Here is a 17114-nt window from a genome sequence, read left to right on the forward strand (position 1 = left end):
CGTATGTGTTTGTTTAGGGTTCATTTTCCCATTATTTTAAACACGTCACTGTGTGGTGTTATCACAGATATATTGTCTCATAAGTGCTTCGGGGGTAAAATATGACCTTTAATAAAACTTGACTACGTGACAACGTGAATGCGAGCAAGCATGCAATGTATTAATTTTTGGCATCCTAGCAGCGATTGAATTATTATCTGATTTTACTTCTAACCATGCAAAGTCAACCTCGTGTAATTAAAGTGACATTTGCGAGCACGTGTTGCATGAATTACAGGCGTTTTAACACGTGTGTGAATAGATGTATTTTATTTCTTTGTGCACAGGTGTGCTTGGGTGCATGCATATATATACACGTGCATGTGGGAGCTTTATGAGTTGCATTTACCCCATACATGTATATATAACAGGGATGCTGTCGTGGTGTAACTTCTAGTACGCCGGTCTTGCACTCCATAGGTCGCCGATTTGATCTCCCTGTGTGGCAGCTGAATCAACGGTGCGAGTTTCTTAAATCTGCCCAGCCACCCAGGAGAATAAATGGGTCCACCACATTGAGTCAATAGAACAGGGCCTATGCAGCACGGGTAAAGTGCTGGTTCTCCCACCTCTTCCAAGGCGTTTGATCGGCATTGAAGAATAGGCCAACATACCCCTAAGCGGAGGCCTTCTGCTAGCAGTGACGAAATATTTTGCAGACCTGCACTTTTACCTTCGACTCATCACAAACGAATTTTCTGTTGATGCAGCAGGGTTAAGTGTTGATGCTGCACAATAACCAAACAGACGCAACGGACGCTCAAGTACCTTTTTCGTTTCATACGCCATGAAAAATCACTCGCGTGCATGCGCCACCATACCCGTGCAGACTACCAGGAGGAGTCGTGTGTGGTGCCGTGCCCTTCGGACTGCAAGCTCAGCGAGTGGTCCAGCTGGTCGCGGTGCACCAAGTCGTGCGGGAGCGGCATGAAGGTTCGCTCCAAGTGGCTGCGGGAGAAACCCTACAACAGAGGCCGACCATGCCCAAAGCTGGATCACGTTAATCAGGTTTGAGGTTCACCCATCACATCACTTGCCCTCCATGTGTATCATCTAAAACAAGCTAAACATTTATTTTATTTTCGCAGGTAAGGCCCACTGAGCTATGTAGCTCTTTTTCAGAAGCAACCTGGCCACATATGATCACTCAACGAAGTGGCTTATCACCACATCTACGCCTCTATATAAGGAACAAAACAGGTGGACTTCTCCACAAATCTGGCTGCCGCCTGATGAAGCTGGTTGTAATTACTGGTGAAACGTCGTACTCAGATTGTAAATGTTGTGGCTTGGCTCTCCAACACACCAGTGTGGTGTACTAGTGACGAATTGGCATGTTCTGTTTACGTGACAACCTTTACTAGTTGGCCGTGTCGGGTGGTGGCGGGTTTTAACAACACATTTATATATTTGCGCGATCTAACCCAAAAAACCTCTTATGGATGATATTGGTCGCGAAAGCCTGCTACGTGTTAAACTGGCTTATCACGTTGACAGTTATAGCAGCCAAATACTCTAAAGTCTAGAGGCATTGAATGACGGGAAATAATCTACACGGACACCGAAAAATTGCCTGAGATTTTATGTACAGTACTTAATAATACTAAAAAAAACACAACAGTGTTGTTTCAACTAAATTAAAACACTATTAAGATTTCATACAGTATTTTGTATTTTTCACCAGCACTGCGCCTTTGACCAAATCAACTGGAATATGTCAGATCCAATCAAATTCCGAAAGTTAAGCAAAGTTGAAGCTTTAATAGCGCTTGTGTGGGTGATGCCCAAAACAATAAAGTTTAAATTTAAAGTGTCAGATGTTGTAGGTGGTTGGATAGCTATGCCATCATTCGAGGGCACTGCAGCAACGTTTGTGGCTACATTTTACTATGCTTCTAAAGCACTCATCCAGCAGTGGATTGACAAAGTGCTGTACATGTACATGTCATCAACAGTGTAGTTATTTTATTGTGTAAGCATGCAAACACCTTATATGTTAAAACATAATGCATCAATAATAGATTATTGTTTGTATGCAGAGGATCATAAACATTTTATTTTTAATTGCACAATGTATGCAAACCATTAATCAAATATGAAACAATGTCGATTATTGCTCAAAAAATGTAAGAGCACAAATGCAATATGCATCATAGCCCCCCAGAGCAATAAGGAAATAGGTCACCTTCGCTGTCGATATTACAGCACCGCTGGATTGTGAAAGGAGTTTCGGGCTTTTTATCATGTGCAACAGTGTGATGATGTACACTGTGTGCTATGACCTTTATCACAAGATTTTGGCAGGCTGGGTGCGACGACCATCTGCCTGTACGTCCATTAGGCAGTGCAATTTAATACATTCTATATGCATGCTTTTTTTTAGTTTAAACTGCATTTGTATGAGCTGTTAATTTGACACCAATAATTATTTCATTTCTAATTAAAATGGATACTTTCACGATGTCAGTATAAAGGTTGTCCGATCAGTTATAAGTCGCGAGTCACAGTAATGTCTTATTCCTGCTTTTGTTAAATACAAATGTCAGCTTAACACCAAATTTTAAAAAAAAAACATCTAGTTCTATACTGCTCACGATTGTCCTACCTATTAGCTCATACCGATAGTGAACAACTGAAACATGTGATAGTAATTGTCAACGAGCTACTGACAGTTATCTGGTCATATAGCCCTTATCACATTACGTACATCATTCCCTGAAAAGTAAAACTTCTTTGGAATGCATCTTTTTTTTTCGTCCCAAAGGAAATGTGAAAATTTGACCATTTGAAATTTTCAATAAGATGCTCCAGGGTGGAAAGTAATTGTAGGGTTCATTTGGTATGAGCGCAGTGATTGGAAAGTGTTCATGCTCACACATTGAGATTATTACCATCCCCAATCACTTATACTCAAGCATAGAATACCATTAAGACAATTTTCAATCTCCTTTGATAAAGCCCATTTTCACAACCAATGTGTATATTGAGGTTTTTTTATTTCAATTCTCCGTCGTGCTAGGTTGGTAAAATCGAATTTTCATGTTACATTATGCTCGTTATGGTTTGAAACACATTTCTGAATTCGTCATGGTAGCACGAGTTTTGTTTTAATTCGTATCCTTATATAGCATTGCATGGGTCACATGGACGTTAAATACAATGTGCAAGTCAAATATATGTAAATGGTTTGAACATTCAAGTAAAAATTATTGTATCATCATAAATCACCTGCTTCGGCTACATCTGTTATTTTGAATACTCGTTGAAAAACACAACTGATTTATTAGAAATCCAAGTTCATTAGAAAAAGTCAGCAAACCCAAACTTTCTAAGCATATGGTTTGATTCGATAATATTCTTACAGAATGTAATTTGACCACAACTGATGTGTATCCACCTGAAAACCTGCAGGAGTGAATTTGGAAAATGTACTTACAGACTCATGAGTCTCTTTAAATGCAGCGTGTGTTATATTTATGTCTTGGGAGTGTGTCCGAATGGTCTTCTAAATATATAAAATAGATAAACGCGAGGTGGAGGAGAATGGTAGTGCAGTGGTTTACGCACCCGACTGTGAACCAGTTGACCTGAGTTAAATTCTTAGCCGTGGCTAACATTGGAGGTGAGGGATATCTGAACCAATTCCTCGCCAACCTGCACTGACCAGAATTCTGTAGGGCGGTCAAACAATGCCCATGGCCGACAATGCAAGGGGGGGAGTACTTCTTTCAGCAGTGGATTGGCAAAGATCCGAACATGATCATCGTTAGCAATATAGGGTAATGACGACGTTGATCATACATGAATGGGCAATGCAATCAATATGAACTGAACGATAGAGTGAAACATGGCTAATCATAATTCAATTACTGAACGTGTCTATCACGAGAACATCTGTGGTGCAGCTTATATTAAATTTACTTTACAATGTGCAATGTAATTTATTAAAAAAATCCCCAGCATTTTTTTCTCCTACCAAACGTTATACAATCAATCTCTTACCGAGGTAGTGAATTAATTGTGCTCAATTGGTTTATACGCCGTTTAACATTGGCAGGGCCTTTGCACTGTGAAATGCAGCGTTAAACATTTTCAGAGTTTGTTCAATGTAAACGGTGTTCCTAGCGACAGCCTCTAAACTCAATTACCTGAATGTGAACCTCGCCATCCAGGGAAGCATTAAAAAAGACCAGCATATTGGCTGTGGATGCTGGCTTATAGGCTCGGTTCAGTCCCCTTGCCTCGTTTAAATTCATGAAGCATCGTCGGCTCCGACGTCTGCCTTTAAGAGAGCAGGCTGTAGATAAGAGGTGAGGAAATGAGTTGAAGACTAGGGTATGTGTAATGGAAATATTACAGCAAACTTCATTTTGTCTTCAAGCAATTGAGTTTGTTTTTTGGTTTATGCTTCACGTACGTGCAATATTTTGCAAACGACCTTTGAATCTGTGAATATGTTTTTAACTTAGCATGATTAAAGCACACCTTATAGTTACTCAATTTATATACCCAATATAACAAATTACAGCAGTGTAAGTCAATCCACTGATGGATGTAGGCCTCCGCATGCTGTGTCAGAAAGTGAACAAAACTACGTGCATATTCAATGTGCTCTCTTGCTTCCTCACACACACAGTTTTGTGTGAATTTGTAAATCCTCATGTTTTATGAAAACAGTGTTGTATGCACTTTATGTTACTATTAAACAGGTCGCTACACAACATGCAGTGCTGGGGTCAAAGTATTAAGAACACACATAAAGTTCAATAAAGGCAGAGAGATGGATGTGCTTTATAAAAGGTTGTGAAATCTAATTCTATTTGACCTTTGCTTGGTAATAGTTCCATTAAAGGTTTTTAATGGGGAATTCCAGCCAAAATGGTTTATACTTAGTATTCTAACACTTAGGTATATGTTTTCTTACTAATATGCCTTTATATATACATATATGAACAGATTTTAGAATACATAGTACATTTAAATAAATGAGTGTTAACCATAATTTCGTGGGGAAAAAAACACATGTTGCTAATATCGTCACATGTGAATACAGGTTAGAACTCATCATTCTTACAGACAGAGCAGATCCAATACACAAGTTGAATGTAGTTGTCTATATGCAGTAAACAATGTTGAGTGTATTTGTCAATGTCCTGCTTATATGTGAGTATGTGTTGGTGGCCACATGACCCTTGGGAAAACTCTACAACTTATGAGGCAGACACCTGGCTGATTGCAGAACTCTCCCATGTTAGCAATGAAAATTGATTTATCAAAACAATCTAACACTTCATTAACCAGCCCATACATTTTAGTGTACCACATTGACAATGGATGATAACGTCTTCCTGCTGTACTCGGTACATCTGGATGCGACCACATTAGTCGTTTTGGCCGGTTTACCATTGAAGGAGAGCTTGTTAGCTCAGTTGGCCTTACCCGAAATGAACTGATATGAAATTGACCACAAGCTCACTTCATTGGACATCCACTGAAACCCAAACATTATGTTGAACACGTTCATTACTCATACTGCCTCCAAATAGAACATTATTTAGAATAGGTGAACATTCAAAACAGAATGCCTCTTCTTCAGAGGAGAAAGAGCAGTCGGTTAATAATCTTAGTAGTAGGTAATTACTCTTAGAGCTATAATGCATTAAAAGCATGAACAATGTTCAGGTTTAGAAATTATCAGTTAGGTTTGGAGTTGTAAACACACCATTCAAAAATAAAAAGGTGAATACATAAGCTGAAGTGAATTATATCTGTGTTCATGTGTGTCTGCAAAACGTCATAATGGGAAGTAGGATAGCTATGTGGACTGAGAACATCAAAGAAATGCCACCTTTAGCCCAGAAATACATACAATGTGTTTTTTTTCCTGTCACCAGAATGCCATGCTTATGTAACTATTATAAATTGACAAAAATCCTTGCAAAACATATAAACAAGAGTCCATTTCGATATTGATGGAGGGATAACTTCGTGGCTCATGTTCCGACACGGTGTGGCGAGGCCTCCATCCAACAGTGGATTGACAAGGGGCTGTAAATGTATCATTGCAGGCATTCATCATCGCACATGTACGTGGAGCATGAAGCAATACAAAATGTTGATATAAAATGCATTGTAGCTATGCAAGGGAGAGGCTCAAAAATATGTAAATTTATTGTATGAGTTTGCAAGAATTGTAAATATTTCTGCAGCCTTAGTGGAAGAAATGTAAACCAGTTTGATATATTTTTCTATAGATTGTTTCTCAAAGATACATTGCATCTTGGCTGCTGAAACAGATACAATTAATATTGTTTTTTCTAAGACACTAAAGCTTTTGTTCTATCTGCCTATCGGTAATAACATATTAGACGACATGGCTATGTGTTTGGCACAACTTGTATCTTTTCGTAAAATTGTTGTGTTGGGGATTGATTGACCATACTTTATCATGTAGGTCAATGCAGGTTAGTGAAGGGGAGTCCAGGAGCAGATAAGATATCACTCGTGACTGATGTTAGCCATGGCTTGGAATCGAATTCAGGCCACTATATTTTATGGCACCATTCCACCTCCCAAATTCTGAAAGTACAAATGCATTATTTTCTGCCAAAGTGGATAACATTTTGTACAAATACATGATTTAAGTAACATCGTTGTTTTTATTGCCACAATACAAGCAGTAGTTCATAATGATCTGGACAATGTTCTGTACTGTAGAGATACAAAACGTGCTAATGGAAGGCTTTTATAACACCAGACAAGCCAGCAGACCACAACCTGCTGATGAGACACAGAGAGGTTGATGATGGGACATGATTTGCCTTGCTGCTCGACATTAATGATGTCCAGAAGGGCCATTGGTTGACAGACTTAAATGTTGATGAAACAGACCATTAGCTTATTCATAGTTACAGATTTACCAATATGCAAATTAAGATGGTGCGTTTCTTCTAGAATGACTTTCTGCAGCCTAACATTTCATCCTAATGATTTAAACTGATTTTTCACAGAGTTTTAACTTAGCAGTGTAATGTTTTGAATAGAATTACAGCTTTTAAAATTAATGTACTTTTAATAGTATTGACTAAGCTGTCAGTGTATAGGGAATGGGATAATTAAATAAATCAATGTTTGCTTTGTAACATCTACCACCGATAATTCATTTTATTTTAATGCTCCCATTAAGGTTATGTAATGTAAATTCGTATGCTCAGGTGCTAGTTGGATAGTTATTACACTGCATGACCGTGAGAGATGGTGATGGCTTGGGGAGGCTTTCATCCAGCAGTGGATTGATCATGGCCGATGACGATGAGTCCAAATGATTGCAGAGCAATTCTTCTTTAGTTTCACACGTCAACAGTATTATTTAATATCAGAGATGACCTACAGAGATGGTTATCGTATATTAAACGGTCTTGTATGTGTAGTGGCGTAACGCGAGGGGTTAGCGAAGGGAGGGTGCAACTGAGGTAGCACAGGTGTAAGCGGGGAGACGTCGATCAGGCACCAGAGAGGCGGCTGTAATTAGGGGAGAAGCATGAATCGAGCGGGTGCATCTGGGGACGAACAGGTGCAAAGCTTGGAACAGGGGGTAGACGCCGGAGAGGAGAGAGATGGAGACGATATGAGAGAGAGAGCACGTGCTGGAGGCACCGGGGACTTAGTTTACATTATAGACTCCAGTACACTCACTCAGATTAAGAACCAGGCTACAGTCTATATTAGTGTTTTTTGTTTTTTATTCAATTTTATTATCATTCTTTTTCTATCTACGTGACTTTACCGAAAGAACCAAAGAATATGAATTCCTGCAGTCACGAAAGTTTTAAGTCAGTGCTTTATACACTTGAAATAAATAATCTATATTTTACTCATTTTCATGCATGCATAGATTGAATATCCTGAAAAAAATTATACTACTTAATGTACAAATGTTATTTTACCTTGTGCCAGAGACTTATTTGTAATTTCTTATGCTTGTAAATTATTTGAGCGGTATTGTATTATTTGGAACTGTGATGTTATTCAAACTGTAGTAAGCCACCCAATGGACTGTACTTTGAAAGTTTTACATATACCAATGTGCAAATAGATATACATGAACTATTATGTGTTTTCTTTATCATACTACTTTATATATTCATGGAATATGTCTGTCTCGGCTCAATCAACCTAACCACTTTACAATGAATGCTCTACAATTGCATAGGTCAGTCCCCGACCATTGTACGGATTCCATTCTTGATATCCGTTTGTAAGCCAGAACACAATAATGCACTATCCAGGAACTCCTTTACTTACGAACGTTCCAGATGTCTGTTCATAAGTCGATTTGTTTGTAAGTCAAACTTTACTCCTGTTGATCCAAACATGTTGAACGGCATGTACACAAATCACGGGGAAAGGCTTTAAAGTTGTATAATCTTCTGTAGATGTAGATTCCGCTGGTTCTTCTTTCTACCACCCTCAACACCTTCAGTGTAAAATACTGTGATTCAGTAGCGATTAACAAAAATACTACACTGAAACAGAATTGGATCTCTTTTAGTGCTTGCTAAGTGCTTTCATTCTTGATGTTTTAAACCTATTAATTACACAAATTGCTCTCAATTTGGTAGACCAACTATGCATGCACTTGCTTGCAACTCAAAGTTTACGAGAGCATGCAAAGCAACAAAGTGGACAGTTTTTTTTGTTCATTTTATTCAGTGTTCTATTCACAGCAATGCACCAGACAATGTTGTATAAACATAATTTTCCAGCAACATAAATTCTATACAAAGTTAACATTACATGGTATTTGTGGTGAGTGTATCACATCTGAAAAAAACGAATAAGATCAGTTTAGATTTGAAGTTTTCGTGACTGCAGGGATCCATACTCTTTGGTTCTTTCGGTAAAGTCATGTAGGTATCAAATAAAATGAATTAAATCACGACGTTTCGATTACAACACAAGCAATCATCATCAGGTGGGAAAACCACAGCAAGAAAATTTCAGGTTTTCCCACCTGATGATGATTGCTTGTGTTGCAATCGAAACGTCGTGACAATTTAATGTATTTTATTTTATACCTACGTGACGTTACCGAAAGAACCAAAGAGTATGAATCAGATCAGGTTTTGTGGTATATGCCAAAGAACACTTGCTGGCAGTGGCCAGCCCTGTGTGTTTTACTATCTGGGATGATAATCCACCCCACAGCCTTTAGGAGGTCACCACATCACCACCCGAGCATTGGCTCAGGGCACCAGAAATCCACAGAGTGCCATGGATAAATAGCACCGGCCTGCAGAGTGATTAATCGTCCCTTTCTGAGTGGTGCAATTGCGCCATGACCGGCAGGAAAATCAATGGCAGTTTAATTCAGGGCTTGTGGTGGGAGGTTGGAGAGTGTTGATGGTGGAGTTGAAATGTTGAATTGGGAGGGTGTGAAGGGGGGGGGGGCTTTTCAGAGGATGGGGCAGAACATATTCGCCCAGAAAATGCTTCAGACTTTAGCGGGTTGTTCTCCCCGTCTGGTTAAAAAATCACCACCTCAATTGGACTGGCAGGGATGTGGCATCCCTGTACAAGGCGTTGGGGATGTAGCTTTCGAGAGACGGTGATGATATTCTGGCCTCGAGCTTTGCCTTGTATGCTTTAAACACAAAAAAACTATTCATTGATTGTTACGTGTATATCTACATTATTATTTTTTACTACGATGTACAATGGTCGTGAAGGTTTTGGGAAATCTTATGTTGTATTTTTTTTCCACTGCACCATACAAAATTGTTGTGCATCACTCGGCAAGTTACATGTATCGTGCAAAATGTAATCATGTAGGGTTGTTTAAACAAGTCTTCTCTGTTTATTTTGTTTCCCTTCTTTCCTTATTGCTTGCTGACCCCGGTGACTCCAAAGGCACAGGTCAGTAATTCACCACCCTCTTCTGTATTATTAGAACCCCATCAGTTCTCTCCTTTTAGGGCCCCACACATAAATGCGGTATTTATTTGAGATTGAAGTTCCATTCAGTTCTGGATTATTAGTGACTCACATATACCAGTGTGCTGATGTACAACGTATAACAATGAGCACAAATTCCCCAATAAGGTTTCATTCAAAGGCCACACATGATTGCGGCATTAACTATGACCTTCATTTTCTCGGAGTGCCAATGTCGGGCATGGCTACTCTTTTTAAATTGAAATATCGGCAATTATATGCCAAATATACAATGCTAAAATTAATATGTATCGTGACATTGATTGTTTTCCGATACATAATGAATTGTGATAGTTTTATTTTGCATTAAAAAGCAAAACATCCCATTACGATGTGGAGTAGAAAGTATAAAAATGGAAAATATATGTAAACTATACAAATGTAACGGTAATGAATGGCTATTTACGTATACTATATGGTATTATCTTGGTCAGAAATTCGATGTTATGCCATTGCCGTCATTCACCATTTGTATCTGGAGCAAGAAACAGGGCAGCATCTTCCAATGCGTTTTTTTATTTGCGCTTTAACTGTCACTAATATTGCTGCATGATATTAACACGTGTCAATGACATGAGCATTGGTCTATCACGATTTATTACTACTAAAGTGTTTAGTGTGATGCCGAACAGCGTTCATACCACGACATAAATATGTGGGGTATGTTGGACAGGCATAAATAACTAAAATTCATTATATATGCATATTATGCCAGACAAACCTATGGATAAGTATTGTTATAAATGTGTCAAAAAGAAACGATAAGGAAAATACTTTCTCACCAAACCGTAATATGCATTAATGATGATTTAAAGTCAATGTTGCCTACAATGTGTTCTTTTTATGTATTTATAGTCATTTCAATTTAAAGAACTAATATGGCCATCTAAATGCAAAGTGCATAAAAGGGTACATTACCAAAATCAGTGCAATCTTTAATGGATACTGAAAATGCAATTTTGAATTTAACACAGTTTAAAGAAAATACTGTTACCCATAAATTCGTATCACTGCATTCTTTTCAGGAAAGAGCATTGTCCCTCAAAGCCAATGTGCACCTGAATACTTAATGCACCATCTTCTATTGTTGCACAATAAGGCAAATGTGTAGACCCAGAACAAGTGAACTCATGGTTGTCCTCATTTTTAGTCTGTTCATGAACATTATAAATGCATTAGGTTGCTATGAACTTGCTTGGATGTTGACCAAGGTGGAAGTAATATGCATGACTTCAGTATCACTTTTGAAATGATTCCATTTGCATGAGGATAAAAGTTAATTCGCTTTTAAACTGCGATGCGTTTAGTGCCAGTGGCTATGAGTATAGCACAAACTATGTTGTAATTTACATACCCCATCTGTGTACAGCGTTTTTTTGTGATCTCTTATGCTGTGTAATATTCTGTCCAAGATTGATGCCATTTAATGAGCAGGTCTGGATCCGTGTTGATTCACTCGTGTTCATCTGAGTCACATTAATATGCACACGTTTGTGTGCTTGTGTGGGTGCATGAGTTTGAATGCGCGTATGTACATGTGTGTGTGTGTGAATGGGGGTGTGTGCACAGAGCGGTAGTGTGGAGAGCGGTAGTGTAGCGGTTAGCATGCTGCGCTACGAACCCGGCGCCCCAAGTTCGATTCCCGCTCATGTCCAACACCAGTGACGATTATCTGAACAAGTCCTGGGCCTCCCCGAGGTCGACTCAACCTCAAATGAGTATCTAGTGTGGTGTGTAAAAAAATGGCCACTGGGGAGACAAAGGCGGTCAGGTGTGTTGCTGGCCACCCACACCCTCGTGTACCGTGCCAGTCTTCGTAGGTGCTCACTAACAGCACTTGCCCCAACAGTCTTTTCAGGCTATACACGGGGGGATCTTTGTTTTTGTGCACAGGTGTACGAGGCTGTTCCGTGTCACAGTGAGTGTGGCCAGCATGTGTGGATTTCTGAGCCCTGGACTGTGTGCCATGTGACGCGCATCGGAGCCACTGACAGCTGTGGAGAAGGGTCACAGACACGGCCAGTTCGGTGAGTCTATTAATATTTTACATAATGCATCACAAACATCATAAAAAATAATAGCATGTATATACAGGTCACATATAATATTAAACACGTTGAAGCAGGGTTAGAGGCAATGCTGCCAGTTGTTGGAGGAGGCTGGCATATAGCCTCTCATGTTCCAACGATGTAAATATATATCAGGACAAAATATGAAAATGTACACGTGCAAATCATTACTTTATCATACACAGCAAGTGTCGTACATAGAAAGTATACACCCCCACCCGCTACTGGCAGACCACAGAGTTTGGATAATACTGGTAGGAACCACCTGGTACCACCAGCCCACAGGGAATTATTGTGTCCGTCCGTCCGTCGTGCATCCAAAAATGGGAGGGGTGGGGCTGGGTGGAGAGGGGAGGGTGGGGAGGGGCTGGGTAGGGAGGGTGGGGAGGGGCTGGGTGGGGAGGGGAGGGTCGGGCTGGGTGGGGAGGGGCTGGTCACCCCGTGGTGCCCTTATAAAACTCAACGTTTAACCTACTCACGCCGGCTTGTGCCCGCCCTCATAGTCGGGCATATTTGCGGAATACACCACGCCGCCGTTGACCCTGGCCATTGACCGAGCAACCCAACGTTCCTACCAGCTCCCTCCGCAGGAATGTGTTTGTTGGCGCGAGTTTCTGGCGTGTCTCTGGTTTGCTGCCCTAATGAGTTGGATGGACCGAATGGCTCCATCTCGTTTGAACCTTTTTGATGTTTTTATGGGGGTTGTGAGATATATATATATTGCCAATTGTGCATCTAAAAAAAAATCTTGAAATTGTTTCGTAATTTTAACACTCATCAGCAAGATATCAGTTGCACTGCTACCAATTTGTTTTTCCAAATGTTAAAATCAATCCTTTGAGGCACATTTTTGTTACTTGTCAAATGTAAATGTATGTTGTTGTTTCATCACCCTAATAGATCGATCTTTGCTTGGAGGATTTAGATTGGAACGTATTGTAAGCAACAGAAGCAATACTGCTAATGCTAATGTGTTCCCCTGTAAATCCTCAGTAAATCTTAAAACTCCTGCATTAAGATATTTAGGAGATTCCATTGATGAGTATTTAGCATGTAAGAAGAAACCACAGCACTTTGAGAAACCGAATCATATACGGAGGTGACACTCAGCATTGCAATTTCCTGGCCATCTCGCACAACCCTGGCAAGTCCTGATGATCACCTCCCTAATTACTGAGAAAGCTAATCTCTTCCAAGCTTCCAATCTGATGAGATCCAGAATGTTTAGCATGGAATGGTCATAGGCAATGAAGTAAGTTAAACTGCATAACGGATAGGGCCACTTTTGCAGATTGTCAGAATGGCCGAAACACATTCCCTTGGAATTTTACACATTGATGACAAAAGAATAGGCTTTACCCTTTCCGGCAATAATACAGGAGGTGTTAAGCTGTTCAGGCACCAGACAGACACATATTGCGAGTCATCAAGTCTGCATTAACCACACATGCTTGTGGTTAAACATGCAAAGAAATGTGCTTTAAAATTACGTATGCATTGTCTTTGCCACTGATTGGCCTGCACCAGAGACAACATCCTTTATGGCATTGTCTCACCAGTGTAAAACCAGGGAACGCCGGAAGGCGAACAGCACAGAGGCAATGCAAATATCAAGGCATTCATAGCTCGGGTTGAGCCATTATAGCTTTGGGACCATTTTTTTGCCAGCAGGAGGTCATGGAACAGACCCAAGGGTTATGGGTTAACCGACTAAATTGACTGGCAGAAGCACCACGTGTCCTGCCCATTGTGCCAGTTTGCTGCGTTTTAGCAGCTGGGCACTCTGCTCGTTGTCTTGAGCATTGCCCTCTGTCATTGTTGGAGGGTGACTTCCTCGCGAGCATCCACACATATGCACACATTCTCACCTTAGAGGTGAGAATTGCTCTCCCCAGACATGTGTTTTGACCTTTTGGTCTCATCAGCATGGTGCAGCTCTGGTTTTACCAACGACAAGAAAATCATGACACTTACAACATACTAAGAATGTTCCTTGATATAATGGGGTCAGAAAACACTGTATATTTTTGTTAGCATTCATATAGAAAATACGTGATGAGTTTTTGTTGCAATGTGCCATATTGAAAATAGTGTTGCCATACCCATATGGGAAGGAGCAGTTGGTGGGGCTGCTGACATTGCTGGAAAGGCTACTGACATTGCTCACTCTATTAAACTCATTATAAAAAGCCAAGAATTTCCATAACTGTCATCTTGCCCCATGAATTGGATGCTGGAACACATGACATACGACGGTGTAAACGGTGCCAAAAATATACCATTGGAGCCAATTTTGTGCTTTCATTTTTTTTTAATTCACATCATGTGTATTGACACTTCACCATTTACTATATCTCTTCGACAGGTTGCAATAATCAAAGGAGAATATTAATTTGCAGAACGGTATTGCCTTATACAAGCCTGCTGTTACCTACTAACGTTTATTGCTGTGTACCATGGGTGGTTTCAGTTGTGATGTAAATTAAAGGGGTCGTTCCTTGTAGAGCGCTTGCAATTACTCCTTTATTGGGTATTGTGCTTTTTTGTATGAATCTCACAGCTGTGAGGCCATATATTGACCAAAGTGGGAGTATTTAACTTTAATTGTTTTATTACGTGGAGATTGATGACAAGTTTGAGCATTCCCCCATTGGTCTGTCATGATTACCACCCACTTCTTTTTATCTGAAAAAGTTTAAGGGAATGCATGTACATAGTGTAAGTCAGTATAGTATGTGCAAAATAAGTGTTTTATTTTATTAAGGAAATAATGATGCATCGATTAATCAATTAACATAAATAATTCAGGCTGAAGCTACATCAAGTCACCTTTGTCAGAATCAATATTGCTTTTATTCGTGCAAAGTATATATAAATACAATGATAATTTTACAATTAGGCAAATGAGGTTAACAAAACTATACAAATGAGACCGTAATGAAATAAATAATACAAAACAAGAAGTAAAAATGGGGTAACAAAGTATACATCCTCGAATTCACCAGTCGACATTAATGTAACAATTCAAATCACCAACGAAGTGAATTGTTAAAATCATATGTTTTAATACACACAGGATGCATGTATATATAATTGCATACCTGCACAGTTGCACAACGCATAATATGGCTTGATGTCATGCATAACATAGCATTTAATCATGCTAAATTATTAAACCCATGGCACAATAATAACTTTAACATTACATTGTGAATAAGTAAAAAAATGAACATGACTAAATGGTTAATATAGAATAGAATACAGTACTTTGCCACGTCTTGGCTTGCAGATAATTGTATCTAGATTTTTTTTAACTTAGAAATAACAACAAAATTTACGAATCAGTTATTATTTTCTGTTTTTTATTTTCTCTTTTTTTTTTGCTCCTTTTTCCTCCTTTACATTCGTCTTCATGTAACATTTATATATCATTTGCAGAGATCAGAAGTACTGTAATTGAATCTCCCACACACCCAATTCCATGCATACATAATGTTATTAATGGGTTCTAATTAATAAATTGATCCAAGCTTATTGCCAAGCCAGCATCATTGGGAACTGCATTGAAATACAGTCCATTTCTTGTCATCCACCATTCTCCACTGTTCAGTAGCTTTTAGGTGAAGTTTAGCTCTTCAATTTTATTATTATCTAATTACTTGGTGAATTGACTCCTGACGAAATGACATCCCCTAGAGGGAGCTTAAGAGAGCCCCTCTTGAGGGTGTTTTGCCTTCTATTCCATGCTGGCCAGATTTTTTGGAAGGTATGGGATTACCCACATTGTGCAGTATACTCATTCATACTGCTGGATAAAGAGAGGCAGGGGGAGGGGGAAGTTCAAGAAACGTTCCCATTGTTTTAACTGCCGTGCCGGGAGACCGTATCGGTAACCTCTGGATTGCAAGTCCAGTGTGCTTCCCATTACACCAAGGGAGAATCTGCTATTATTAGTCTTTTGGGGTCTATTCTGCCAACATATCAAGGTGTGGGGATTAGAGTGTGGCCTGCTACTGTTTCATAAAAAAATGTTTGGACTCTTCCACGATGTTCTTACTGATGTGTCTGGTGCTATGGCGCCACGGTATACAGGAAGTCATAGGTTCGATCCAGACCTGACGCCTGTATATTTGTAGTTTGTGTCTTTTCCCCGTGGTCGCATACATTTTTCTCTGGGTCCTCCGGTTTTTCCCTCCACATTTAGAAACATGCTTTGAAAGTATTTGCCTGTTAACATATTCCACATGATGATAAGCCACTTCGTTGAGCTGTTATTTATGGCCAGGTCTCTTCTGAAAAAGAGCTATACAGCTCAGTGGGCCTGAGTTGGTAAAAAAAAATTCAATACTTACTTAACAGTAGTGGTTGGTGGCGATGGGTGGTGGTGATGGCTGGGTGAGTTTTTGAGATGGTTGCTCTGTGTGTTTTGTCCCATCATATTTGTCCAGACTTCCCTGGGACTGGCTGTCACTAACAACTCCACCGGGACTGGCTGCTACTAACAACAACTGCATAGGCATCTCTGCTGATGCGTTGACTCTCAGTAGACTGTTGGCCTGCTGTACATACACGGGTGGATATTTTGTCCCTGCGTTACTCGGCTCCCTCCGCCACTGACCTTGAGTGTCTTTCTGTTCTCATTTTCTATGTTTTTTCTGATGTATTCCTATGTATTTATAAGTCGCTCTATAATTCTGTGGTATTTAAGTGATTAGTATGGCCATGAAGAGCAACTGTAAAAAAAATACTTTGAAGCAATTCAGCCATTTTATTTGTTTGTCTCGGAGTTGGTGAATTGGAGATATTCTGCCTATTATTAGCGTTTGCATTTGGGGTAGTGCAACATTGTGTTCCAAGTACGGCTGCACACAAGAGAGTCTTTGATCTTCCAATTGTGCATTAAGTATCCGCATCTGCCGTGGTTTGTACAGACCCGGTTGAGTGCTGCATCTATTGATGCCATGGAAGATCGAAACCGGGTGGTCTGATGGTGGGGTCGCTGATCAGGAGTCT

At 39.7% G+C, this 17114-nt stretch overlaps 1 protein-coding gene across 1 annotated transcript in view; it reads left to right on the forward strand.

Annotated features, from left to right (window-relative positions):
- THSD7A (thrombospondin type 1 domain containing 7A) overlaps positions 1-17114 on the forward strand; it is a 337784-nt gene that overhangs the window by 257615 nt on the left and 63055 nt on the right. The window contains 2 exon segments of the mRNA XM_078860548.1: positions 869-1047; positions 11926-12059. Coding sequence (XP_078716674.1) covers positions 869-1047; positions 11926-12059 — 313 coding nt within the window.

This window comes from Lampetra fluviatilis, chromosome 10 (assembly GCF_964198595.1).
Source record: "Lampetra fluviatilis chromosome 10, kcLamFluv1.1, whole genome shotgun sequence".
NCBI classification, from domain to species: Eukaryota; Metazoa; Chordata; class Hyperoartia; order Petromyzontiformes; family Petromyzontidae; genus Lampetra; species Lampetra fluviatilis.